The sequence below is a fragment of the Cynoglossus semilaevis genome, chromosome 17 (assembly GCF_000523025.1).
Source record: "Cynoglossus semilaevis isolate Cse_v1.0 chromosome 17, Cse_v1.0, whole genome shotgun sequence".
NCBI classification, from domain to species: Eukaryota; Metazoa; Chordata; class Actinopteri; order Pleuronectiformes; family Cynoglossidae; genus Cynoglossus; species Cynoglossus semilaevis.
In genome coordinates, this window is record NC_024323.1 from 4,115,852 (window position 1) to 4,143,805 (window position 27,954).

General features: G+C 40.8%; 2 protein-coding genes across 2 annotated transcripts; both read left to right on the plus strand.

Annotated features, from left to right (window-relative positions):
• The first annotated feature begins 567 nt into the window (after positions 1 to 567).
• Positions 568 to 19,162, plus strand: LOC103392750 (1-phosphatidylinositol 4,5-bisphosphate phosphodiesterase delta-3-A-like). The gene is made up of 15 exons (XM_008329461.2): positions 568 to 885; positions 8,782 to 8,949; positions 11,206 to 11,434; positions 12,290 to 12,419; positions 12,905 to 13,130; positions 14,203 to 14,404; positions 14,491 to 14,635; positions 14,833 to 14,985; positions 15,090 to 15,242; positions 15,762 to 15,912; positions 16,034 to 16,150; positions 16,293 to 16,471; positions 17,082 to 17,217; positions 17,525 to 17,674; positions 17,761 to 19,162. The coding sequence occupies exons 1-15, from the start codon at positions 795 to 797 to the stop codon at positions 17,901 to 17,903; spliced, it is 2,373 nt and encodes a 790-aa protein (XP_008327683.1). The 5' UTR covers positions 568 to 794; the 3' UTR covers positions 17,904 to 19,162.
• Positions 19,163 to 19,955: 793 nt separating this feature from the next.
• Positions 19,956 to 27,501, plus strand: nmt1a (N-myristoyltransferase 1a). The gene is made up of 12 exons (XM_008329463.3): positions 19,956 to 20,113; positions 22,341 to 22,440; positions 22,811 to 22,955; positions 23,059 to 23,177; positions 23,479 to 23,570; positions 23,702 to 23,818; positions 23,952 to 24,122; positions 24,912 to 25,020; positions 25,127 to 25,297; positions 25,382 to 25,546; positions 25,644 to 25,781; positions 26,085 to 27,501. Exons 1-12 carry the CDS (start codon positions 20,010 to 20,012, stop codon positions 26,103 to 26,105), a joined length of 1,452 nt encoding a protein of 483 aa, XP_008327685.1. The 5' UTR covers positions 19,956 to 20,009; the 3' UTR covers positions 26,106 to 27,501.
• Positions 27,502 to 27,954: the final 453 nt, after the last annotated feature.

A 27,954-nucleotide genomic window follows, 5' to 3' on the forward strand; every position in this document is an offset into this window, starting at 1 on the left:
CATTGACCAGCACTGGGCCTAATCTCTGCAGCCTTCTGTGTCTCAGCTCTGTCCTTTGAATAATAGCCAAGCCAAAAGAGTGCGCACACACCTGCCTTATATCTCTTAGTAACTTTAGGGGTAGAAGAGGCCACTACAGGGTGTTCTGTAGTTTTTTTTATTTATTATTATAAATGTCTGTTATGGGAAAGAGATTTTATAATTTAAAAGGACTTCCTGGTTAAATAAATGAAAAAAAAAATCAAGAGATTGTTCTGTAGGTGGTAACACTATGTTACATGTACTACACATACAAATGAATCGAAATTTAATTTCTCACTGTCCCATGTGTAGACAAGACAGGCAAAACATTAAAGTGCAAAACTAAAAACTAATGTACAATACAGTGCAGTCAAGTGTGATCTATCTATCACAGGCTAATACCTGCCTGTGATAAATAGATAGATATAATTTAGAAAAAAATTCTAAATAGAGATTATGGTAAAGTGTTTTCTGTTCTGACCTGCGGTCACACAGGGCCGCTTGACTATCCCTAGTTTCTCAGCAGGAGGAGGAGGTGTGGGTTCGTAAAGTAGCGAGTCAAATTACCGCAGTGGGGAGGGACCTTTTATACATGTGGAAAAGGAATAACGGTCCATTCCACTGCTGTCCTGTCCGCTCTCCGGGCGACCGTGTGCCGTCTCTGCAGTCTTCCGTGTGCTGCACAAACCCGCGTTTTCGTGGAGACACCTGCACACACGTACAGTGCGCTGCTTTCCACGGAAAGTTCTGAGGAGTTCCTCCAAGTTTCAGTCATGTTGGGGAGTGGCAAGTCAGCGAGCAGCAGTTCCAAGGAGCAGAGGAGGAAGGTGGCCGAGAAGACCATGGACCCCATCAGGAGACTCGGTAGGTGGACAGGCCGTCCAGGTCCTTCTGGTGAAGCATCATCATATTTGTCTATGTAACTAAATTAACACTCAGCTCAACTGTTGAGTCTCAGTCAGCGTTAGTAACTGTACTGCTGCAAATCAAAACCTGGGACCGGATAGTGAACATCCTTTAATTATTCAATCATAAAATGTCAAACATTAATCTATGTACATATGTATTTGTATCCGGTGATAATAATCTACACTTTGATTTCCCCATGTTTGAATATTTCCTTATTACTTTAACAAGGGCATATCCAATACCTGGCCTGGGGGCCGATTGTGGAACAAATGTTATATTTTCTCATCTCTCTTCTGTTTGGGCAAAATTTTAGCAATATTTTATATTTTTAATCAATAATCAAGAAGAATCCTTAGTGACATTACAGATGGTGTTTCTGTTTTTAAAAAGTGAAGAAAAAACAAAATAAGAATAATAGTCATCAACACATTTCATTTATCTAAGTAGTATGTTGCAGCTATTGGTTATCTTTGGTTATGCTAGCTAACTGTTAGCTGTACTTTAAGCTAATTGAAGGCTATTGCTGGCCAAACTTTGTTTATGTGATTTAGCGGTTAAAACTATTTCTACAATACAGCAAAATAAATGTATTATTAATGATGAAGGAGTGTGGTTGTAGCAGGTCTGATGTGACCAGGAGGACAGTGTCATTTGGTGCAGCCTCTGTTTATTCATAAACAGTTACAGGACTTGGTCACTGCTTGTTGAATGACAGTGAAGCCAGCGTTGAAGTGAACTCATAATGTTGTTCCTTCAGTTTCTGTGTTTCTGCTGTGACGTGTAATACAGCAGGGAAACAGCTGTCACTTAATTCTGGTAAATCTCATTAATCGATTGGTCACAGGTCGCTCTGAGTTCAGGTTGACAGTACGTGAGTGTGTGTGTGGGAGGAGATGATCATGTGTTTCTGAAACACTGAACTGCTCACCAGTGTGATTCAGGGCCCTCACCATTACCATCCCACTGCTGCCCACTCCCTCTCAGGAGAGCAGTGACAGGCCGTCCCCTCTCCACACAAGTCCACGTAAACATTGGACACAACTTACCCAAAATAGACACCTGCTGAGCAGCAGCACAGCACCTGTCACTCCGTCTGAGAAGACGCCGGATGTCTGGAAATCTGGACCACTGTTGATGCTCGTCAGGCTATTTGACCCATATTGTGCTGACATTTCTGCCGTTATGTAAATAGTTGCGTTATCCACCATTTTATAATCTGTGAAATTTTAAATGAAGAAAGTCAATAGAAATCACCAGATTCTGTTTGAATGAAGACAGTTATTCATTTTTCTCCTGAGACTTGGTACCAAATTACCTTTGGACCATTACTGGTCCACGGACCGGGGGCTGGGAACCCCTATCTTAAATACATGCATCAAAATTATATGTCTAATTCCTCTGCACCAAATTGACTCAAAAGAAGTAAAACAAGTCATAAAAATGAACATTTTAGCTGAAATATAAGTTGGTGCTCCACATTAAAATAAAGTAAATAACTTTTAAGCTATGTAATCAGATAAAGATAGTAGGAACTTGAACTGCTCTGTGTTTCTTTGTAGGTCTGACTCTAAATTGCTTTTCTATGGCCTTCTGTATAAACAGCTGAACATTTAGGGCCAGTAATCACTTAATTCATACAATAACTTTGTGATTATAATTTACATAGTTGTCATGATGTCGTGGTTGACAAGATTTAGAACTGGTGATAAAGACTGCCTTCTCACTGAGGGCATGTTTACTGACGTGATTAATCAAGTGAGAGAGAGGCCCTTTGTCCACCGTCTGGTCTGTTGTTGGGGAGTTACTCCTGAAACCAGTGCAGCTTCCTGTCTATTGGTGGAGCTTCAGTATGAAGTTCCATGGTTTGGAACAGTACTGCTGTGTCAGGCTCTTACGCGTGGCGACAGCTGTCACTCTGGTTGGCCAGAGCTTCCTTCTGCTGTTATGGACTGAGTATGAGGTGTTTCAGTTGTCATAATCCAGGGGTGTCGAACTCATTTTGGTTCAGGGGCCACATCCAGCCTGATTAGACACGTGTCCTTTGTACAAGTACAAGTTTATTAGAAAATCTACATATTTAATTAAATATAATTTCACAAAGATGAAGTGTTTGTGCATTTTTATTGCTTCCAAAATTCCAAAATGGGACAGATTGAACCGCCGGTTTTGGCCTGCGGGCCGTATCTTTGACACCCCAGTCATGATCGATCAGTAACTCATAATCACAGGTGACGGTAAAATACAGGCGAATGTATGATTTGTCAGATATGGACGCAAAAACGAACGGATTGAACGGTAAAATATGCAGGTCTTACATACAGCAGTTGACATGATGCGAGTTTGTCATCGTACCTTTTGGTGCATACAAAAATACATCAGGTTCAAATGGAAGGCACCTGTTACACACTTTTTTGACCTATCATTAGCAGTTAGCCCCCCCAGAACTCTCCCAGATGGTTATATACTGGAAGTCTGCTCTTCCATCCCATGTGTAATTGATATTCAGTGTTTATTTTGGCTCAGAGCAATCAAAAATCTCTGCTGCAGATATTGAATCTACAGGAGTTGGACTCTGATCCTCAGCACCTTCGCAGACATGTGAGTGGACATAAGGACCGAGTCCTGGAAACAGACTCAGCAGCCTATGTTGAAACTCTGACACTATGCACTCACTTGTTCTTGCATTCAGGGGAGCCTGCGTAATGAAACTGTATCTCTTTTCCAAAGCTATATTTGAGCATCCCACTACTGCAGTAAGGAAGTCAGTGAAATCACCGCCCCCCGAACCCGGGAAGACGTGTCATCGTCAGTCAGTTCGAGTGACCTTCAACCTGTTTCCTGTAAATCCTTAAATCACATGAAAATACTTGAGTTCTACATCAAACTGCCTTGAAAAATGTGAGATCAGAGGTCTTGGATCATGTGATCATGTGATTGTTTCGCAAATACTTCCCACATAACTGTACTTCCCGTGGCCTGTGAGCCTGGGATTACGACAGATTGTTGTATTTAGGCTGGAATACAGTCGTAGATTTATATAAAAATGAAGGCAATTGATTTTGATTTTAATAGTAGCGAGACTGATCGGATTATTATTCAAATTATTTTGCCACATTGCGTGTTGGAAGCCTTGCGTCCCTGAGTGGTTAGCTTACCCGTACGTCCGTTCTTTTTTAAGGCTCGACTCGAGGATTTACTCTGGTGGCGGTGTTTTAACAAGTCAGTGAAGTAGTTAAGATGGCAGAAGGTGGAGAGAAGAAGCAGACGGAGTTAGGAGCAGCAGCAGTGTTCAGCCAGAGACAGATAAATAAGTTCACACCAGTATTTGCTGCACATGTGTTCTTTTGGCACTGGTCTTTAATGGACCAGGCTCCCATGTTCTTGGATGGAGTTCCTGACTGGAATTTATTACATATAGTTTGCCAAAGTTGTGAATACATGTTTAGCGTCTGGCAGTGCGCTAAAACGCTGACAAATATATTTTGGTCTTAAAAACCCAGTTCTGTTTTGTTTTAAATTCTCCTATTGGTCCGCATAACTGGTATTACCATTCTGTTTCTGTGTATCAGTTTCGATGCTGTATATGTTATTATATATAATCCTTGATTATGTCACTTTGTTTTAAAGAGATACAGGAAGCAGACTACAGTGCTGCTTGTATTTGCGTGTATTTGTTTGTAATATTTGAATGTGATATTATCAGCTTTTTGAGGAAAAACCGAACATTTACGTTTTCTGTTTATTACGGGCAGTAATTGTCTTTCCAGAGTCGATAAGTATCCGCAACCCTGCAAAAAAAAAAAAAATTAAAAATCTCTAGATAATGGATGGATTAATAATCCAGCAGCCCTTAGTATGAATATTATTTGCTGAAGGAAGTTGTGTACATTTTCAGATAAAGTCATGGTCCACAGCTATAAATGAAATCTATTATTAATTATTAATAATATAATTGCTGCAAATTTCAACAAATAACATCCAAGCTTTGTGTTTCTTGCCATGGGCTGTAACCGACCTTGGAAGGACCACTGGCCTCTTACATTAGAGCCGCACTCGACCATTACTATGATAGCACAAACGACATAAAGAGAGAAAAGAGTAACGATCAGATCGGCTGCCTCTTGTCAGATTCCTGTGAACCATATCCAAATTCTTGGATATTAAAATGACATTTAAATTTCTTCCACTTTTTCCTTTTGGACATTTTCTGTCATCCAATCAAGTACAGATTTGTGTACATTTTTGCACCTCTCCTTTTAGAAATTGTTCCAGTTCGGACCTTGTGTTTAGCCTGGATTGACCTTCCTGCCACCTGACCGGTCCCTCAGGGACAGCTGTGCAGCAGGAGTGAGAAACTTTAATTGGCCTGTCATCCACATCAGCAACACTGAAACTGGTCTATCTTTATGCAAGTGTATGATCTTGTGAGCTGGCCCCTGTGACAGTTGTTATGCTGAGGGAAATGTGAACCCTGATCCAGGAGGAGCTGGAATGTGGGCCTGTGTGGAGAGGACTCACGCAGACACATTTTGCAGCTGACGGGCTGTTTTGGTGGTTTTTCTTTCGGATCTTCTGCGCAGCGTGAAGGCTCCCCTGCTGCTTCAATGGCTCAATAACACCCTTTGAAAACACGCTGCATTGGATTCTTTAAAATTGTTTATTGTTTCTATACTGCCGGCGAGAAGCCATTGTCCTTTTTTTCCCAGGCTAGCAGGGTTTAGCGCTTGTTCTGTTTAGGTGGATCCACCTTGGTGGATGTAGTACAATGAAGCCTTCTTCCTCTGCAGGAAAAAATTAGAACTGCATGCATTGGCCCTACAGGGACCACACTTATTTATGTTCCCAAAATAATCCTTCTCCCTAATCCCAAGAGTTAAGTTCAGGAGCTAATGGTGTTGGAGCTGCTAGCTCTCAGTGATCACCTTCACTCTCTAAGTTTGACACAGCTTTCCTAATATCATAGGCTCATACCAAATAAAATATTTAGACTGGATGTCAGATGAAAAAGTCTTAGCACTTGAAATTCTTTGGATGACATCCACCCAGACCTAGGAACAGCATCCAGCACTGGGCTGGAATCTGATGGAGCTGTTTTAAATGCCAGGGGTTTAGTTGCATAGACATTTATGTCCTTGGATTTCATTCCTGGTGCTAAAACTTGTGTGCTGTGAAATGGAAAATAGGCTTAGGCGCCTCCCTCCCCAAAAATGCTCAAAATAACTGGATTTTAATTTTTGCTTCATCAATCAAAATCCATCATCCATTGTCTCCCCCCCTTCCCCCCAAAAAAGTTGTGTTGAATAATTTTTGGTGTGCTTCCTGATTTTCCAGTTCCTCCAACATCTGATACTCTTCTCTTTCAAGCAGCAACTATTTTAATAATAATAAAACTCAGCATTTTCTATGAAGTTTAGTTTAGTTTAGTTTTTATGCTAGAAAAGCAGCTTCCCTTCTTTTTCTTTGAACGCCAACTGCAGTCTGGCAGTCTGTGGGGAGCACTACTGCCACCTACTAGGTCAGTTTCCACTAGTGAGTTTGTACATCCCTGAGTGGCCTAAATACATACATACATATATATATATACAGTATATACCACGGTGAATAGTCAAATATATACCATGGTGATGATGTCAAATATATACCATAGTGATTGTGTCATATATATATCATGATGAACACGTCTAATATATACTACCTCATGCTGACATGAGGTGTAGTGTGAAAAAGTGTAAACGTGGTCAAATATCTGTATCCTTTTACTGTTTTGTAACATTTTCTAACTCACCTCTGTTGCTCGTCTCAGTGTGCCGTTATAAAGGTTGCTTCATAACACATTAGTGTGGTTGCTAGCTCCTTGGTATGCAGTGCTTTGACCATGTGATGAAGGTGGCGTCAAACTGATTTTCGTCAGGACGGTGAAAAGAAATGGCTGCCCAGAGAACCCTGCCCTCGCCCCCTTTCATTTTCACTGTGGTGAAAAGACTCACAAGTCTTTCCTGCCAGTCTTTCAAGATGTGATGTTGTTTTGGTGTACTATCACAGAGGACACTGATTGTCCCAGGTGCAGGAAAGCAGTACTCAGTGGTAAAGGCTGGACTGGGGGGGGGGGTAGTAAAAGATGTAGACGTGGTTTGATCAGAGACCGTTAAGGCTGTTCGGGCAGCGTAGACCAGTGACCTGCTGTTAATCAGCTCCTTGTGCTCCACTTGGTTCGGAATGCCGTACATTTAACTACAGTTCGGAAAAACATGGTTGTCATGGATGGAGGACTGGTCGGGGGATTTCTTTGTATTCAGGGAGAGAGTCTGCTGCACCCAGTGTGTTTCTGGTTGGGGGGGGGGGTGAAGAGCTGAAAGTGCTGTCTGTTGTGCTGTAGCTTCGGGGGCCCTCCGAGGAGCCATTTGGCACTGACTGCATGTGAACTTCTCCGTGATTTGAGGAGAAAGAAAGTCCCTCAACAGTGTTTAGGCAGATCTTTAGAGGTGAGAAGAACAAACTGAGACTGAAGTGTAATTTCACCACACGTTCTCCAGTCTTTTTCTTTTTAAGACTCTTAATTAGAGGCCCCCGTTAATCCAGCTGAAATAAGGCAACTGGTTTTAGCCCAATGCACAAGGGCTTGTACTGTGAAGCCATAATCACAGCATATTGTCCCAGTTTATTTTTTATCATTCATTGATTGATTGATAAGCCTAATCCTGTCTTCATCAATCAATAAAAACGCCAATGATTGAGTTTCAACCCAGTCCAGAGGGTAAATACTTGACTTAGTTGGATTATGTGTAGGAGTAGATGAGTAAGAAGTGGCATTAAATACTTTCTCAGTAGAAATCATTTACATTTAGTGGACAGTGTTGAGACCCACAAACTGGGTCAAAGGATATACAATGGTTTTGGGCAAATTTGTTAAACCTGTTATTTTTTTACTGAATTATAACTTTCAGTAGAGTTTGGATTTACTGTTGTAAAGATTTATTCCAAACACCAGCAATATTAGATAGAGATTTGAAAAATATCTAACTAAGAAAACTTGTTTTTAACAAGGGCTCCACACCTTCTTTTCTCTGTCTAACCCTGATGTTAGTACTCCATATTTGGCTTGACCTTCACCCCGTACTGTATACAGTACACATCTCATCCTTTGAGCTGGTGCGCTCCTCTTTTATTTTCTCCTGCAGCACACCCCGACCCCTACGGTGTTCACAACAAATAAAGAGTACGGGATCCTCCGTCCTTAGAATCTGGACTTTTCTAAGTAAAACGACTCGGTGCCTCCTGAGTCACTCCTGATTCTGTTTCCACACAAGGTAACGTCAGGGGAGAAGCAGTATGAGCGATGCAGACGAACAGGCTCTAATTGTTATAACAGTCTGAGAAGCTGCTGCTGTCTTTAGGTCTGGTCCTGTGGAGAGAGAGAGAGAGAAATAAATCTAGAACTGATCACTGCTGTATCAAACCTCTGCATGAACTCACTGTGTGATTATCAGTTTATATTACGGAGGAACTAGGAGGGAAACATAAACAAACTTGGCTTCAGGTCGAAGCAAAGAAAGTTTGACAGCTACAGTCAACAAGGTTTGTTTTTACCACGGTGGAGTAATAGTTATTTTTCCCAGCAGTAATCATCATATGGCTTAAAAAGAGATAAAACATTCATTATATATAATGAGAAAATACACAAAGACTTGACACACGTGTGACAAGTGCACGATTGTGTGTCGTCACAGTAAACACAGGCCAAACCGGTCAGAGTCAGGTGATGCAGTGACTCATCGTCAAACTATTCACCTTCAATTTGCATTATGTTTTTACCTGAAAAACTCAAGGAGCGTTTATGTGCGTATGCTATAGGTCTCCTGGACAATGAGGACATACACATGATGATGCAGGGCTCCAGCATGGTGAAGGTCCGCTCACCCAGGTGGCAGAAGAGTCGGAGCCTGCGGCTGCTGGAAGACGGCCTCACCGTGTGGTGTGAATCAACGAAGAGCTCCCGCAAAGCCAAAGCCCAGCAGACGTGTGAGTATGTGCGCTACGGATTCGGATTTGAACTCCTTGACGTAAGGTTTCTCTGTGTATTCACGGGCTGGAGTCCAAAAGGCCTAAAATGAGGCAAATGTTTGTCTCTGGAGGTCAGGGTCTGTCGAAGGGAACGCAGCAGTTAAACCCAGGTAGTTAAAGGAGACATGGTGGGATTCTGAATTTAATTTGAACCATTCAATCACCAGTAAAGAGCCTTTATACAGAGCAGTCAGGAATGTACGTGAGTGCAAACATTCTGCTGAGTTTTTGTTCGGAGCTGTCGGCTCCTCTTCTCCCCCTGTCCTCTGCACCGAGCCTCATTAAACATCGGGGTAATGATCAAACTGACCAAACAAATGCCAATATTTGTAACCAGTTCAGATAAGGCTGGGGCTGAAGTGGCCTGATCTTATTAGCAAACCTAGATTTTGCGGTGTGCAGAAAATGAAATCTATTTTTGTATCCAGCAATTCTAACATTCCACACAGGAAGGAAGAGGAGAACACAATGTTGAAAATAGGAGAGGGCTGAATGGTTGTTCAAGGCCAAGGTTTATGAACTAAGGCAGATTTTTTTTCATTTGTCCTTTGTCTTATCCGTTTAAAGTCTGGTGGAGAACAGTGATACAAATCAAGGAAAGCAAATAAAGCAGGGCCTGCACGTGATCAGGTGGGTGTGATTCAGAGCACTCACGCCAATATGGTAGTTTAAGAGGATCAAATAAAGTCCTTTAACCGCCGGGCGAGGGTTTTTACTGACTCATATTTTCTCTGTAGACAGAATAAATGTGGTGTAACGTGAGAGGGCAGTCGTAGGTGATTGTGTTGAACTTTGACTCAGTACGTCAATAGAAAACCAGCAACAATTTTCATCATAAAATTGTGTGTGTGTGTAGTGGAGGGGTGGGGAACAACATATTTGTTATGCAGGGTCTTCTGCTCTTAAGGCACGAAAGGGAGGAATTATAGCGATGAATATTAGACCTGTCAAATGTTATTTTTTAGTTGATTAGTCATATCCACTGTGGTGCAATCACAATTATGATCATGATGATGATGATGATGATGAATCATGATTAACTGACATTCTGAATATGACAAAAACTTTTTTCCTGTTTTTATTTCCTCTCTGTGGCTGGAACAGAAGGATGGTGGGATGGCTTTACTGAACGTGGGGGGGGTGGGGGAGGGGGGGGAGGAGGGGGACACTGTGGCAGGGTAGGAACGACAGGTTTGTGGGTCAGTGGGTGGTGAAGGCCATCAGGTTTGCGCGACAGTGCCACAAATAGACGCAGCGTGGTTGAGTTGCATCACGGGACACTCAGACTCACGGCGACGACCAGTCATGTGAGGGCAGGGCTCCACATCTGCAGACGGTCCCTGATAAAGCTTTACTGCTCAGCATGTCTACAGCGTGTGTCTGTGTGTGACTCCACTCTTCTCCACGGCTCGGTGCGATCCGAGGCTCACAGTTCCGTGTTGGGTCTTCATGGGCATGGTTTTCACACTCTTCCTACTGCGTAACACGCACACACACACACGTGTGTTACTTTTGTTGTGTCTCTGGGACATAAAGGGGGAATGTGAAGTCATTCTGAGGAGGTGGACAGCAGAGGCTTTCATGACCTCCACGGAGAGAATGAGCCTATTGTCAGCAGTAGCACTGGTACAGATTTTTCTGTACAGCTGAGTGAGCATCATACAGTGAGCGCCTCTGCTAAATAAACTTCTTGTATCAGGATCATCTCGCAGTCAGCTTGTGTTTGGACAAACGACAGACACTGAGTACATTTTAGAACCTTGAATTTTCTGATCTTTAATACCTGCAGTTTCACTGTGCAGTGTACGCTCTGTGTCGCTATGTCTGCTTTGAGCCCAGTTTTCAGGCTGGGGGTCACACTGTGGAAAAGTGGCTAGATCCCTTGCCTTACAGCAAAATGTCACTGGTTTGCTCTGCCTGGAGCCCTGGTCTTACTGTGGGAACGGTACAAGTGTTACTCTGATGTGCAGCCGTTGCCTTGGTTACTCTAACACAGTACTTCTCAAATAGTGGGGCGGGCCCCCCTGGTGGGGCGTGATGTGCTTCCAATGGAATATGGCACGCTGGACATAAGTGTACCACTGCTGTAATGCTTGAATGATAACAAGCCTCCAGTCACTAGGTGGCAGCGGTTTGTACAGATAATGTACATGTATCCACCAGTAGAAACTGTTTATTTAAACTGGTCTCTTCTTCACCTTCTTCATCTCACAGTCGCAGTGACAGAGGTGGAGTGCGTGCGGGAAGGCTGCCAGTCCGAGGCGCTGAGACGGCTCTCCGGCTCGGTACCCGACAACCACTGCTTTACGGTGGTCTTCAGAGGAGCCAGGAAGAGTCTGGACCTCCTGTGCACCTGCGAGGATGAAGCCCAGCGCTGGGTGCGGGGGCTTCGCACGTTAAAGGAAAGGGTGGCCAATATGACCCAGAAGGAAAAACTAGACCAATATCCTGCCAATTACCACAGCTTGAGTATCTCAGTGTCTGTTGTGCCAGATGTGCCTTTTCATTTTCAAATCAAATGTATTTTCTACCTAAGGGGAGTCCAACCTTATTCAAGAGTAAATTGCAAATACTTCAGTATTACTTTTAGATCTGCAAGTACCCGTAACACATTTTAACATGAGTTTTTATTTGTATCTGTTGTGAATTTGGAAACATAAGCAGTGCAACCTGATCATAAAATGAAATCATTTTTATATTTTAATCATCAAACATTTATATATCCATAATTTACTTATTTATTGATATTGAACATGTATATTCTAAATATTGTCCAAAATTCTATAAACAAAGAAAGAAATTGCACAGGGTATGACATTTTAGTCCTAATAAAAAAACTTAAACCGATATATACAGTTGTTCAAGATCAAGCTATAAGATTAATATAATAATAATAATAATTTAATTATCTTAATGTTTTATTGCAGTTAAAAGTGGGTGTTTTTGTTTTGATGGAGAATCTTCTTTTTTCCAAAATACAAGGTCACTTAAAAAACCTTTAAAAAATATTTTATTAAAAAAAAATATTGCCCCCCAAATAACACAGGAAGTCTTTTTAAAAATGGTTGAATTTAGGAAGAAATAGTTCAAACATTGGACCAAAGATTTGATCAAATTGTCCTTCAACTAATTTCAGTTTACCCTCTAACATCTGCAGGCTTTGTCTTGTATTTCATGTAGTAATACTGTATTTCCCACAAACTACAGTTAGTTCTTTTCCTCTGTAGTTAGAGTGAGGTCACAGGGAGGTCAGGTTTGCATCACTGTTGACCGCTCTTTATTCCTTTACTCTCCACACCTGGATCCGAGGCTACCTGCGAAGAGCAGATCAGAACCAAGACGGGAAGATGACCTACGATGAAGTGAAGCGGTTGCTTCAGATGATTAACATCGACCTGAGTGAGCAGTACGCCCGCTCGCTGTTCAAGGTGAGGGTCGTGTGAGGTTTTTGGTGCCTAGGCAATGTCTCGGAGCGAATGTGTTTGTGAACAGAAGTCCTATTTACTAGCTATTTCCGCTAGCCACGCTAATGTCAGGGGTTTGAGCCAATTGCCAAATCAACAGCAAACCAACATCCACCCCTCACCCACATCTTGTTCCGTTCTCTTATCTTCCTCACAACAAATCACTGGCCTGTTATTTCTTTATTGTGGGGCATTACTGCCTGCTCCGTCTCTCAGCTCCCTATTACAGCTGAGTTGTTAGTTTTTATGTCCTTCCTGATGCACTTTCCAATCCTGACCCTCCTCAGAGAGCCATAACTTTAATGTAAGTGGGTGTAGTGTAATGGTCTGATTTATTGTAGTGACACTTCACCCACAGAGAATTCTATACTCTCCCAAAAATACAATTGGAATGTGCATCATTTCCACTTCTGTTGTTCCCGTGTTCGTCCATCTCCCCTGCGGCCCAGAGGTGTGACCGCTCAGGCGATGGCCGCCTGGACCACATCGAGATTGAGGAGTTCTGCAGGGAGCTGCTGCGAAGGCCCGAGCTGGACGCCGTGTTTAGACACTATTCAAGCAACGGTTGCGTGCTTTCTACTGCCGAGCTGCGCGACTTCCTGGGAGACCAGGGGGAGGACCCCTCTTTGAGTCATGCCCAGAGTCTCATCCTCACCTACGAGCTTAACGACTGGGGTAGGTCCCTGAGAACCTTCATTACCAGATTCACAGCAATATTTCATGTAAACACTATAATTACCCCTTTGCTGCTGTCTCCAGACAAAATTGTAGCTTTGCATTTCAGGACGAAAGTGGATACCAATCATCCTGCACTGCACAAAAGTACTACAAGAAAATAATATTTCAATGATGTGCCTTTATATCTCCTTTACTTAGACCGACTTGTTTTGTAACAGAACTAAAACTAAAAATGTTACAAAAATGTATCTAAATGGTTAGTAACGGAATTAGATTTACTTATGTAGCTAATTTTGCTTAACAAAACAGACACATTTTAACTGTTTATTATATATTATATTGTCATGCGTGGATATAGCTGAGAGCTAATAGCAGGCTAGATAACTTAAGCTAGCTTGGGAAAACAAAAAAGATTAGGTAAAAGTGGTGTTCAAAAAAAAAAAGGTGTTCGAAAGAAAGATATATGAATAAGTACATATTTGAATTTGCCCGAGGCTGTCCACAAATATAACAAAGAAAAAATGAACTCAAGTCAGGCATTAGCTAAGATTAGACAATTAAAAAACAATGCTAGACATTAATAAACATGAGACATTAAAACTTAAAAACTAAACATTATGCAAAATCTGTTATGACTTAATATAATTGCTAACTATTTTAACCACAGTGCGTTCAAAAGATGATGTTTACATTTATTCTGACTTATATTCTGTTTATTTAATGGGTTTTTGTAAAAGAGCTAAATAGACGTGTTCAACCGTTTATTTAGAAATAAAACATTACTTCAGTTTGTTGTATAAACATGTCACGTGAGACGGTTGTCAGGCATATAAAAGGGTTATAGTTTAATGGTTTAGAGTCTTCACACTCATTTCATAATTGCTTAAACCTACTTTTAAACCTAAACTTGTGCATGTGTTGAATCCAAAAACAGGGAACGTAATCTGAAATATGAGAAAGCAAAATGCTGAATAAATAGCTGGAAGGGGAGCTTCCAGCTATTTATTCAGCATTTTGCTTGCGAAACCTGCTCCAAGATAACCGACCTGAAGGTAAATATGTATTACAGCTCAGAAAAACCAGTTCATGACACAGAATGGCTTCACCATGTACATGCTGTCGGCGGAGAACAACGTGTTTAATCCTGACCACGCCAGAGTCCATCAGGACATGAGTCAGCCCCTGGCCCACTACTTCATCTCCTCATCGCACAACACCTACCTGACCAAGGACCAGGTGACCAGTGCCAGCAGCACAGAGCCGTACATCAGGTATTCTGACACCGAGCGTTCTGTCGCCGTCAATCACCTGCTCTGGTCATCCTGTTTGATACACGTGGTGTCTCTGTCTCCGTCAGGGCTCTGAATCAGGGCTGTCGCTCTGTGGAGCTGGACTGCTGGGACGGAGACAAAGGTGAACCTGTCATCTACCACGGCCACACACTCACCTCTAAAGTGCCCTTCAAGGAAGTCCTTGAAACCATTTCTCAGTATGCTTTCAAGGTGCGAGAACCCTGATTGACCACAAGCGATGTTATTCATTTATTTTCTACCATTCTTCTTTTTTTTAATCTAGGGACACTAGACACAAATGACGATTTTAATTTAATGTATTAATATTATATTTCTGGGTTACATTCTATTCTATTTCTATACCTTAGCAGAATATTTTTTTTATTTTTTTGTTTGTCATCCTGCAGGCGTCCCCGTATCCCATTATTCTCTCCATAGAGAACCACTGTTCTGTAGACCAGCAGGCTATCATGGCCAAAGACCTCCGCTCTGTGTTCGGCAGGAGACTCCTCACTAAACCCCTCAGTGACGAACCACTGAGAGAGCTGCCTTCCCCTGAGGTACAACGCTGACTCACATACAGATATAACATGGTGAGGTATAAATGGCATCTTAAACACTGGTTTTCTAATGAAGTCACTTGTTCCATTACCTTTGGCTGCAGGAGCTGAAAGGGCGTATACTGGTGAAGGGGAAGAAGCACATTCCTCACCTGGGCCAGTTGGACAAAACAGGCAGCAGCGCCAGTTTCTCCTCAAGTTCAGAAGATGAACAAGGCATTAGCAACAAGAACACACCCAGGAAGGATCCAGCAAGGGTCAGTGGAGCAGTTTTCAACACACGGAACTGTTGTTCGAGGCCAATGAGTTCTGTCACCAGGAAGAAAAATCAAATATTAAATTAATAATTAATTTAAATAATAAGCCTGTAGTTTACTGTGTTTTACTGGTTACTGGTTCATTCTAAATCAACATCTCTTTACGAATACGTTAGCTTCATTTATAAAAGAAAGATGGTTTTTAACTCATGTCAAAAATAATTGACAAAAATATATTTGGTAAAATAAAACCTACTTCCTCACTACAAGGCTTCTTTAATTTTACAATTTTATTATATTCTTCTAATTTGTTATTATAATCTTTTTTACTACTACTTATGTTTGCAGTAGAGTCCAGGGGCCTGGAACCTACAGAAAGCTGTATATGATGCTGGCCTCTGCCACTGCTGAGTCAATATATTTAAACTTTTTGATAAAAACAGCTAAAATGTAGAAATCTAAAGTGTTTCATAGCAAATCAGCATTTATATTTGATATATTAGTTTTGGTCTGGTCCAGGTTTCCTCCAAACTGAGCCCTGAGCTGTCGGAGCTGGTGGTGTACTGCAGGAGTGTCCCCTTCAGTGGCTTTGAAAACACATCAGAAAAAGCGGCCCATGAAATGTCCTCCTTCTCTGAGAGCGAAGCCCTCAGGCTTATCAAAGATTCTGGTATGAAAGTAGAAATAATTGCATCTTGCGGTCACACACAAAGACATTTGAGAAGATTTCCTGATGTTGCTTTGCTGCAGCTCCTTCAACAGAAAATTTATTTTTCTCATTTCATTTGCAGGGAAGCTTTTTGTGAGACACAACAGCAGGCAGCTGAGCCGGATCTACCCCTCTGGCCAACGTCTCCAATCATCCAACTATGATCCCCAGGAAATGTGGAACAGTGGATGCCAGATGGGTTAGTACGCCACTCCAGGAGAACGCATTCTTCCTTAATATCAACTAATGAAAATTATTAATAATAAAAAAGCCCTCCAATATGAGCCAAAGAAAGTTTTTTTTTAACGTTTTTACAAACTCTTCCTCACTGTTTCCTGCAGTGGCTCTGAACTTCCAAACTCCCGGGGAGCAGATGGACTTGAACCAAGGTCGCTTCCTACCAAATGGTCGCTGCGGATATGTCCTCAAACCAGACTTCATGTGCAGCCCCTCGTCCAACTTTAACCCAGAGAACACAGGAGGAGGTCCCGGCCATGTTCCCACCCAGCTTATTATAAGAGTGAGAGGAAACCTTTTGATAGATACATTAAAGGAGGCTATGTATTCAAATATCTTCAGGCTAACCTGAGGTTATTTTATCCTATATTTATCTTTTGGTTTGAGTTACTTGCAGTTATATTTTAGTTATTTTTAAACAATGTTTTTAGCCTAAATAATAGCGACAGTATGTGCAGGATATTAGCTATTTTATTATATTTTTCAACCATAAATAGCATATACACTATTTGTAGCTAGCTTTTAGCTATTTTGCTCTAACATTTATCCTCCTTGATCCAAATATCTTATGTCATACATACATCTGCCTTTATTATTTCATTTATGAATTATTCAATTACATTTCCTATGCCTCCTACTGTTGTTTACTGGCATTATTATATAACATTGTTGTTAGTACATTTAGCTGTGTAGACCAACTTCAGATATGGTCTTATAATACTGATATTGTAAGTAGTGTTTTTGTCATTGTTATAAATCCACATTTCAGGTTTTTAACAAACAGTACTGCAATCTATTTTGAATCTCCTGGAACAGTGCTGGCAGTTGTAGCTGGTTGTAAATGTATGTTATATTAGTTGATTTTTCTCACTTTGTCTGAATGTCATGAGCAGATAATATCTGCACAGCAGCTGCCAAAGATCAACACGGAGAAGGCCAGCTCCATCGTTGACCCACAAGTGTGGGTGGAAATTCATGGAGTGGATATTGATAATGCAAGAAACAAAACGCAGCGCATTGACAACAATGGTAAAGCTGGACATTTATTTAACCTTTATTTAAAAAAAATGGAAATATTATTTAGCTTATTATATTGGGTAACAAAATGTATTGTCTGTAATATAAGACAGTTAGATTAGTATTGTTATTTTTCTTATTGCATATAAAGTAAGAAAACAACCAGAGACTCAAACAACCTTCTCTGTCTGTCTGTGTACTCGACATTTTTGAGATATTATTGTCAGGGCTTTTCCTTTTCCTGTTCAATGCCAGGTTCGCTTGTTTGAGAGCTACAATGCAGGGCAATCTATTTACAGCTCTTGTGCGCCCTCTGCAGGTTTTAACCCGAGATGGGACTGCACGCTGAGCTTTCAGCTTCAAGTCCCTGAACTAGCACTGGTGCGGTTTGTCGTGGAGGACCACGACCACACTGCCAAGAACGACTTTGTGGGACAGTTCACGCTACCCTTCACCAGTCTCCGCACAGGTGCTCATACAAGTTTGTCCTAAACCTGTTACAAACATCCACCGCTGGTTCGTTCAATGACCCGTACTGTCACATCTTTTCCTCAGGTTATCGACACGTTCACTTGTTGAAGGCGGACGGTTCCAGCCTGTCCCCTGCCACATTGTTTGTCCACGTCAAAGTGAAACGCAGAGGAGTTCCTGTTAAAACTGTGTCAGAGCGAATAGCCCAGGCCAAAGGCAAGGCATGACATGCATTTAGAAAGCTGAGTGTGAGGAGAGGGAAACGGGGAGAGACAGATGCTCCTGCTGCTGCTGCCTGATGGCCTGTCTCCCAGTCCGTACCTGTGGTGGTCCAATTTACACAGAGCCACGTCCCAGTGCAGGAGGAACCATGTTGATCTGAGATGAGGAGGAGTGCTGTCCTTCAGGAAGTGAAATGCCTGAAGCAGGATAACTATTCAATATTTACACTGCGGGAGGATCTGGTCAGTGCTAACCCCTCTGGACACTGGCCACTGATGATAATGGTTCAGGAAACACAATGATAAATGATGCTTGTTACAAGATTCTTTTTAAATATGTTGACTCTGAAGGAGGTCGTATGCTGTTTATGTTAGACAGAAGTAGAGATATGCAAACATATATTTTTGTTTTATAAAAATATTTTAACATCTCTATACTAATTTTTTAATTAACCTGCTTGTTTTAAACAAATCTGAATTTAACTAAGGTTAAGGAGGTTAAAGGAGGCAGTCTTACTTTTAAGCCTTTTTAGGAGAACGTCTGCGCTTTCTGAGAGAAGTGACAGTATTTATTTCCACAGTTTACAAAAGAACTTGAAAATCAGAAGAATTAACTTACAGATGTACTTATATGTACTTATGTTTACTTGTGCTAAACTCTTTCTCTTAAAATTTGCATATGTGTATTTACCTCTGCAGTATCACACACTATAGAATGCACAGTCAAATGATGTCTTTTGAAAATGTTTGCAAGAATTTGTATTTTTTAATTTTCTTTAATATATGTTCTTGTGTATATACTATAGATACGCTCTTATTGCAACAATTGAATACTATCAACACTATGAAGAATACAGTGTCATCTCGCACAGCTTCCTGGTTACAAAGTAGGCATGGTATAGAACTGGACATAATGTGTGGGCCACATGTTAGTCTGTTGCAACAAACAGCATGGGGAATTTAAAGAAACCCACATCTGCAAACATAGTTTGGATCCCAATGTGAAGTCCAATTTGTCCCCCCCACGAACAAATGCTGGCTGGGTAGGTGGTTCTCTGAGAAAAGAACCTTTCCAGTATTTTGCAGTCACTAAAAATGAATTACTTTAGCAATAGTAAATGTGGGTGATTGTATTAGGAACAAATTACTATGATTATGATTTTGTTTTTCAGTATTATTATCTAGTCTATAAGGTGTAAGCCGTAATGTGTAAAGGAGAAATTATTTTTTTTGTTGTTTATATAAAAAGACTAACTATCTGACAATGTTTGTTGCTGTTTTTATTTATACAATGAACAAAAACGTTGTGAAAAACAGCTTTCAAGGTTATATTACTACAGTAGTCTACCACAATTGAATATATATATAATATTTTTGCCAGTTGTTACATCCACTTTCTGATATACTTTTTGTTTCATTTGGAGTTAGTAAGCTCACTAGCGCCCCCCGGTCTTAGTTACACTTATGGAGAACGAAATACAATTTTTTTAACACTATATGTCATTCTTAAGACCTGATAAGGGTGTTACTTTAGGAAAATCACACCTACTACGTTCAGAATTGGTTATACTTTTAAAACTCGTTATTCGTTTAAAAATATTCACGTGTAAAGCCCTTCGCGTCGCAAATTAATTTGTGGACGTGCTAACGGGGAGATAGATGGTGACATTTTCGTTTGATTTTTTTTCTGTTGTTTTTAATATTTTCCACGTACAAAACTATAACATATATGCCAGTTTTTATACTATATTAGGGGATCCTTGCCATGGAAAACGTTATAAACTAGAGTAAGAACATACCCACTAAACCTAACGTTTGCACATATTCTGCACAAAGGCTTCATTGTCTTTTCAGTTTATCTTTAGGCCTCTTGGTCGTATCACATAACTGTGAAAGTGAACCCGATAAACGCTAGACAGTTTATAGATTAGCGTGTGAAGCTTTATATTGAAACTGGAGCCACAATCACAAACTGCGCTGGGGGAACAGGACAACTCGTATTGTCGTTAACAGAGAGAGACAGAGTGGGGAGGGCGCACGAGAGCCAATAACACCAAGGCGGGTTTAAAGGCGTCGACAACACGCGGTGGGCCCCTCACTTCCTGGATAAAGATGGCGGATGAGAATGAGACAGCACCGATGCCGGAGAAGGAAGATGTAGAGGACCACGTACACTGTAGCGACTGTGAAAATGAAGATCACCACTTGGATGATTGGTAAGAAGACATGTCCTAGATCTGTGCTGCTTGAAACCAACGAAAGTCACTGTTTCACAGTAAATGGTGTGAAAAGTAGAGCCTCGACAACCGGACGAAGATAGACAGCCAGCACTGGAACTGACATGCCCCGCCCACTTTCCTCTACCCCATTGGCTAGAAGTGACAGTCACTCATTGATGCTGCGTTAGTATTGGCTGAGAGAGTTTTATGTCGCCCCCATGTGGGCGTGTGTGGCTTCGCTGTTCTGTAGCACCAAAGGCAAGGCGTAGGTTGAGGAGTGGAATAACTGGACAATCTTTTGAAGCGTATTAATTTTAAAACAACGTTTTAACATATGATTTTACAAGGTTTAATAATGCGAATTCTCCTATTCTAGTTGGCATTTTGATTAATATTACCTCGACGCTGTTGCTGACTCATTACCTGATGCAAGATACAGCAAGCCCGGTTAGCACGAGCTGGGCTAAAGTTTAGCGCTTGTGCTAACGTAGCTGTCAAACCTCTTTTGTCTGCTGGGATTCTGATGCAGAGCCTACACAAATAAAAACAGCACCACCTAAACGTTATTGCACATTATTTGCAATTACATACCTTCCTTTACTTGCATTGTAAAATAGAGATGTATTATCACTCTTTATAGAGCGAAACATCATTATAAACCAGTGTATATCTAAGTGTGCAAATGCTTTGAAGGTCCACTGCCAGAATTATGTATGATGGTTGTCCATTTAATTAGTAAGTCTTTCATATACCATTGATAATAAATAATAATTCCATTGACATTTTCCTGCTAGTGTATGAACGTTTTTGCTGGAAGTAGCAATGGTATTCCTAATCCCTTAAAAAAATATTTTTGAAATCACATTCGTGCTCAAAAGAAAACTGAAACATTAAAGACCACTACTGTGGGTGCTGCTGAATCCTGCACAGTTGATTTAAATGCTGTTTTGTTTAATCAAGGCTCGGTTATTATCTACTGTTCACACACATCATCAAGTCAAAGTTTGCAAAAACAATGCGTGTATTGGGTTTTTCTGTTTGTCAAATGGCTGCTTATGAGGTAAACCCCCCCTGAAAACAACCAAAGAGAAAATTGTCACAATTATGACCAGAGAGTTACATCTAATAAGTCATTTGTAAGAATGTGGCGTTTTCAATAACTGAATTGTTGTATTTTTAAATGCTCTTTTAAATGTGTGCTTTTCACACATGGAATGAAGTACAAATGTACCTCAGTTTAACTGTCTATTCTGCTGAAATGGAAGCCTGTGGAACAATCTATTGAATGTTTTGTCCATTGTCACAGTCACTCACTGACCCCTTGTACATACAAACATGTGGAGGCCACACATCTTTTCTGCAGAGATCATGTGATTCACCATCTGTGCTAGTGTTAACGTTTAGCTCGCAGTCTCACTCCTCTCCTGCTCACTAATTGGATTTTCCCCTTTAAGTATCCAGACTTTATTAGGCTCCAGGGGTGGATTAGTGTGTGGATGTGTGGAATCTCAGCCTTCAATTCATCTGTAAAGAGGGTTGTTACAGGTGTTTAAGGACGCAGGCTTGTGTCCAGAAGGTTGCAGGTTCGAAGCCACCAGGTTCCACTATTGGCACGGTCCCCACACACTGCTTTAGGGTTGAAGGCAGTGGTCACATTTTCATTGTGAGGTAGCAGTGTGCTGTGTGACAATGATTCACCTTCACTTCACTTTATGATGCAGTTGTGTGCATTTGTGCTGTTTTAAAGACGTCTGCAGTGGTTCGTAGAAATTATATGAACAACTGTCCTCTACTTATTGTGACGGTTTAAAGTTTTGAAACCTGACTCTCAGGGTAAATAATTGCCTATCATTTTGATATCTGTTGTCAAACAGTCGCCACTGTGACTCAAATGTGAAACTGGGTTTAAATTAATGAGCAGAGGGCTAATTTCTGTGACAGTTATTGTATTCGAAGTATAAATAGCTGATTTGACTCGTAATTTATATTAAGTTTTGGTTCTGCTTTAAAGGTGCTTCCTGTTTGTCGTGTAAATCAAGGCTCAAAATGTGTGCTTGTGTAGCTGTGTTGATTAATTGTTCAAGACATTTATAAATTGCATTTGATCTGACACTACAACTAACCTACATAACGGACTGTTCTGTAGTTTGGGAGAACCTGTTCTAAACCCTTTAAATTCATAAAGTGTTAAAATATTGAATATATTTCTTTCTTCCTGTTTCAGTGACAGGGCTGATGACACTGGGGCTAAGAAGAAGAAAAGGAAGCAGAAAAAGAAGAAGAAAACTGGTTCAACAGAGCCTCCTCAGGACACTCTTGCCAAGGTATGATTCACTTGTTTGGTTTTATTAGTAGTAAATATTTAAGTTGGACACTGCTTTTGTATAGCCCCCAGCAATAGGTCTTTGTCCCTGAGTGGTGCCCACCCCTCACTTTAGGAATCCTTAATTCTTAAAACCCTTCGGCCTTGTAACTTGAAGGGTGACATTTAAGCTGAAACACAGACCATGTTTTTAAAACAGCAGCTTGTAGCTCTTTTATTTTCTTTTGCACATTTTTAAATCTCAGCCCTCTTTCAGTCACAAGGCTGTTGTTGAAGTTGTGAAATAGTATGATGTGTGAGAAGGAGAGTCAGTGGTGTGAGCTCCTGGAATGTCCGCTATATTTGTTTTCTTTTCTTTGTTGGTAAATCAGGTAAATTCGCTGCCAGCTGATAAGCTACAGGAGATCCAAAAGGCCATTGAACTGTTCTCTGTCGGCCAAGGTCCAGCCAAGACCATGGAGGAAGCAAGTCGCAGGAGCTACCAATTCTGGGACACGCAGCCTGTCCCTAAGCTGGGTATAACATTTGACCTTTGTTCCAGTTTACCCATTGAACGCGCGGCCAAGTATTTCTTCAGCTTTTTGAACTTGTAGACAGTCACTGTCTTATGTTACTTCAGGGGAGACGGTGACATCACACGGGTGTATTGAACCTGATAAAGACCACATCCGAGAGGAGCCCTACAGCCTCCCACAGGGCTTCAGCTGGGACACTCTGGATCTGGGGGATCCTGCAGTGGTAATCATCTAAATGTTCACATTAGGAATTACGCCCTTTATCTAGAAATGGTCTTTAAAGACTTTAAGGATACTTATCTTGATCCCCCCCACGATGAAACTTCTCTCCCTCCTTACTTAGGTTAGAACAAAATGAGTCTATATAGTCTATATAGAGTCTTATATTGCATTTTTGTTATAAAATTACTATTTTAAAGTTTGATCAAGGTCACTGATAATAAATATTTAGCTTCTTAAAATAACTGCATTTCATTTGGTTTATCCTCACTTACATTTTTAAAAAATGTTCCCCACCACACCAGCTGAAAGAGCTCTACACTCTTCTCAATGAGAACTATGTGGAAGATGATGACAACATGTTCAGATTTGACTACTCCCCTGAGTTTCTCCTCTGGTAATTATTTTTTTTCTAATTTCAAACCTGTCAAGGACAGACAGTCGGTCTGTTCAATGTCACATGAGATGCCATAGCGTTAGTATTGAGTGGTTAGGTTGTTGAAAATGTAACTGACTGAATTCTTTCAGGGCCTTGCGGCCCCCTGGCTGGCTGCCTCAGTGGCATTGTGGAGTGAGGGTCAACTCCAACCAGAAGCTGGTGGGCTTCATCGGTGCCATTCCTGCGACTATCTGCATCTATGACATGTAAGCCAGTGCAGCTGTGCAATGTCAAAACCAAAAATTCCACAACGAGAACTATTTCTAAGCATAAGAAAAATTCCTCTGGGGAGATTTTACATAATTGCTCAGCTGATTCAATTCTTTCCTGGATTTTCAGAGAGAAGAAAATGGTTGAAATCAATTTCCTCTGCGTCCACAAGAAGCTCCGCGCCAAGCGGGTCGCACCCGTCCTGATCCGAGAGATCACCAGACGGGTCAACCTGCAGGGCATCTTTCAGGCAGTTTACACTGCTGGAGTGGTACTGCCTAAACCTGTGGGCACGTGCAGGTGCGTCTGACAGGCGTAGACTTAGGTTGTTGTCTTTGCATGTTTCCCAATGTTACTACTTGGATCGGCCATTTTTTCTTTTAGCTAATGAGTATTGTTTGTGTTCAGTTCAGACTCTTGGGTTCTAAATGATAGTAAAGCTGTGTAGTTGACATCTCAAATAATTACAGTTAGCTGTGACCTTTTACATTATTATAAAGCCACATCAGCTCTGCAAACTTTCGGTTAGGATTCACTGCACAGATGAGTCCAGATATACTACTGTCAAACCAGAACCATTATGCCTACCAGAAATGACATCCAGGCTGCCGTAGTGCCTCAAATTCCCTATAGTGGTTCCATTGTTTAGTGATTATCATGCCTGCTTGCACATCCGCCTTACATGCAGAAGATCCTTGGTTCGAGCCCCAGAAGAACCATATACCTGATGCCTCCAAGGGACAGCATGTTGCAGCAAATCTGCTATTAACACAACAATAAAGTTCAAATTATTATTATTCTTTTTAATTATTCATAATTTGCCTTGTAGTTCTATTAGATAAACAATTAAAAGTAAATTTTGTTTTTTGCAAATTGTTTTATTTTTATTGACTCAGTAAATTTGCTTTAATCCAGTGCAGGCTTAACCTTAACTTTAACCTTAACCATTTAATTATTAATTATGTAATCTTACATCAAGTGAAACTGATGCATTCTGCTTGTTCCTGATCCTTAAATGCTTCTGCTTTTATTTTATGAAATTAATTAAGTTCTTTAAAAGTATAAATATTGGAATATTTCCCTCCCCAGGTACTGGCATCGCTCTTTGAACCCACGCAAACTAATCGAGGTGAAGTTTTCCCACCTGAGCAGAAACATGACTATGCAGCGCACCATGAAGTTGTACCGTCTGCCTGAGGTTGGTGTAGGTGCAAGAGCACATGCAGTTGTTACCGTAGAACTTCAAGGGTTCACCCCTCCTTCTAGTCTGCCTTCATTCTCACCAATCACATTTGCCGCTGCAGGCTCCAAAGTCGACGAGTCTGCGCCCAATGACTAAAAAGGATGTGCCGTCGGTACATCGTCTCCTCCGTGAGTACCTGAGCCAGTTCAGTCTGGTACCCGTCATGAACCAGGAAGAGGTGGAACACTGGCTTTTGCCTCAGGAAAACATAATTGACACTTATGTGGTGGAGGTAAATGAATATCTACAGATGCAAGCGTGCTGCAAACGTCATTTAAAAACCTCATTTAAATACATTTCCCCCCTTTCTTGATAGAATGATGGCAAAGTGACAGACTTCCTGAGTTTTTATACACTGCCCTCCACCATCATGAACCACCCTGTGCACCGCAGCCTGAAAGCAGCATACTCTTTCTACAACGTCCACACCACCACCACCCTGCTGGACCTGATGTCTGATGCCCTCATTTTGGCTAAATCGGTACGTTGTGGTTCAGCCTACAGGTCACAGGTCCTCAGTGGGTTAAATGTCGACTCTGAGGAAACGATGGCATTCTCCTCTGCATCTGTGTTTTCAGAAAGGGTTTGATGTCTTTAATGCACTGGATCTAATGGAAAACAAGACTTTCCTGGAGAAGCTAAAGTTTGGCATCGGCGATGGGAACCTACAGTATTATCTGTACAATTGGAAGTGTCCCAGCATGGGGTCAGAAAAGGTACGTCCAACCTCTGCTTACCTGCAGGTCTGAAGCAGGGAATTTTTGCATAAGAAAAGTTTTGCTTAGAACTTTATCAATCCCTTGAAACAGTGGACATATTGTTATGGGTTGTTATTTTTATAATATATATTGTCATTATTTAATTATATGCACCTTCTACACTATACCATTATTTCTATAGTGTTATAATGTGACTGCTATTCTTATATAGTTCTGAATAAAATGTGTCTTGTTTTCTTTGCATAATAAAAAAATTGTAAAAATACAAATAAAAATTCTTTTTTTCTTCTTCCACTTCAGGTTGGGTTGGTGCTGCAGTGACCTCACCCTACACCTTAAGGAAGTGTCACTGACGGACCAGGAGACGGTACCATTGCTTCAACCACCTGACAGATGGAGTGACGACCTCCTGCTTTAGTAAAGGAAAATATCCAAGGCCCATTTTTACTTTATGAACTTTGACCTGCACTACTGCTGCCAGACAGGAAGACTGGAGGAGTCTCTGCTCTTCCTCCTCTTTCTTCAATCACATGGACCTTAAGCCATTGTAGTTTCCATTTGAAAACTATTGCTACATCTGAAGCTGTCTTTGATTGTACCAAAACGCATACACAAATGAACAGTTGACGCAAACACCCAACTATTGGCTAGCTTCAAATGGTTCGTTAATTGTACATAGCAAACAGTAACTGCAGGTTATGCCACAACTCATCCAGACTAAATCCTGCTGTTTTATTTTATTCCTAAGTGTTGGATCTGCTATTTGCAACTTCTACATCTATCAATCTTACGTTTTAGAAATGGAAAAGGAAAAAAAAAACTTAAAACAGAAAATGCTTAAAAGACAGCTAATAAATGATTTAAGGGCTTCTGCTAAGATTTTTTTTTTTTTTTTAAATTACACCCTCAGTTCCATCAATTTTCATAAAGATGTTCTGCAGTGTTTGAAGATGTCTGCATGCCGGAGATATCACAATGCCTTCTGGAATTTTTTAAAGTGTTCTTGTTAACTTTCACGAGTTTCCTTTCAGGCTTACTGCACTAACAGGAGAGGCTGGAAAAAAAACAACAACTGACTAATCACGGACAAACTCAGTTGGACTCAACATTATTCTAAAAGGTGGACTGCTGCAGAGAGGAGTGGACACACTGTATGGGGATTGGAAAGGCGTTTTTCCATGTCCTCCCATTCCTCCTTAATTTAAGAGTTTACTCATAATGGCTGAGGTTAAAAATAGGAAATTAGAAGTTTGAACTTTTGGTACTTTCTCTAAATGGGTTCTTATATAAAGCTTATCAGGCTAATAATGAAGCAAACGTGCCAATAAGAACTGTCTCAAAATTCAAATAAGGTTCATATGCAGGTCGTGGAAAGGCAGGGCGTGTCTCACTCGCTGTGAGGAGTATGTTTGGAAAGTGACAGGAAACGTGGTGTAGTTACGGACTCGAAACATGAACATCACAGCTTAGCCTTCTCCTTCAGCTTAAGTAGTTCAACAGATCTCACGTTTTAGGGTTGGTATTGAACCTGATCCTGTCGTGATGATAATGACAAGGTGATGCTGGAAACAGTTTTCTATGTGAGTTGTTGGTTCTAATCTGTAAACATACATGAAAATAAATTAATAAAAGATTGGGACCTGGCATTGCAGGAAGCAAAGTGAACATACAGGTGATTTCTTTTGTTGAGCAAAGAAAAAATAAAATCTAGAAGTTACCTTGAGGTTTTCTGTGGTTTTTAATTATTTGTAATTGTTTCACCCACTTAATTGTGGAAATCTGATCTTCAGTTCTATCTTTGTCAGTTGTCCCTAAACTTTGATGAAGGTAACTGATTTGAACTTCAATCAAATATATCTGAAAAAAAAACAATTGCTTATTTTGCACATATTCTAATTTGGGTGAATAATGTGTCAGCATTTTTTTAAAATCTGTTACTCAACCTTTGACGGCAGATAATATTTTTGCTAGGACAACCATCATTGTGAAATACTTATCAGGACAATGTTTGTGTAGTAAATATGAGTCAGTGTACGTAGATATTTACTATAGTTACATTGAAGAACATGAAATAACTTGTTCTCTATGTATTACATCTGCAACACCAACAATTTCCCCTGGAGATCAACCAAGTATTTCTGCTTTGGATTTGGAACTTTTTTAAAATGTA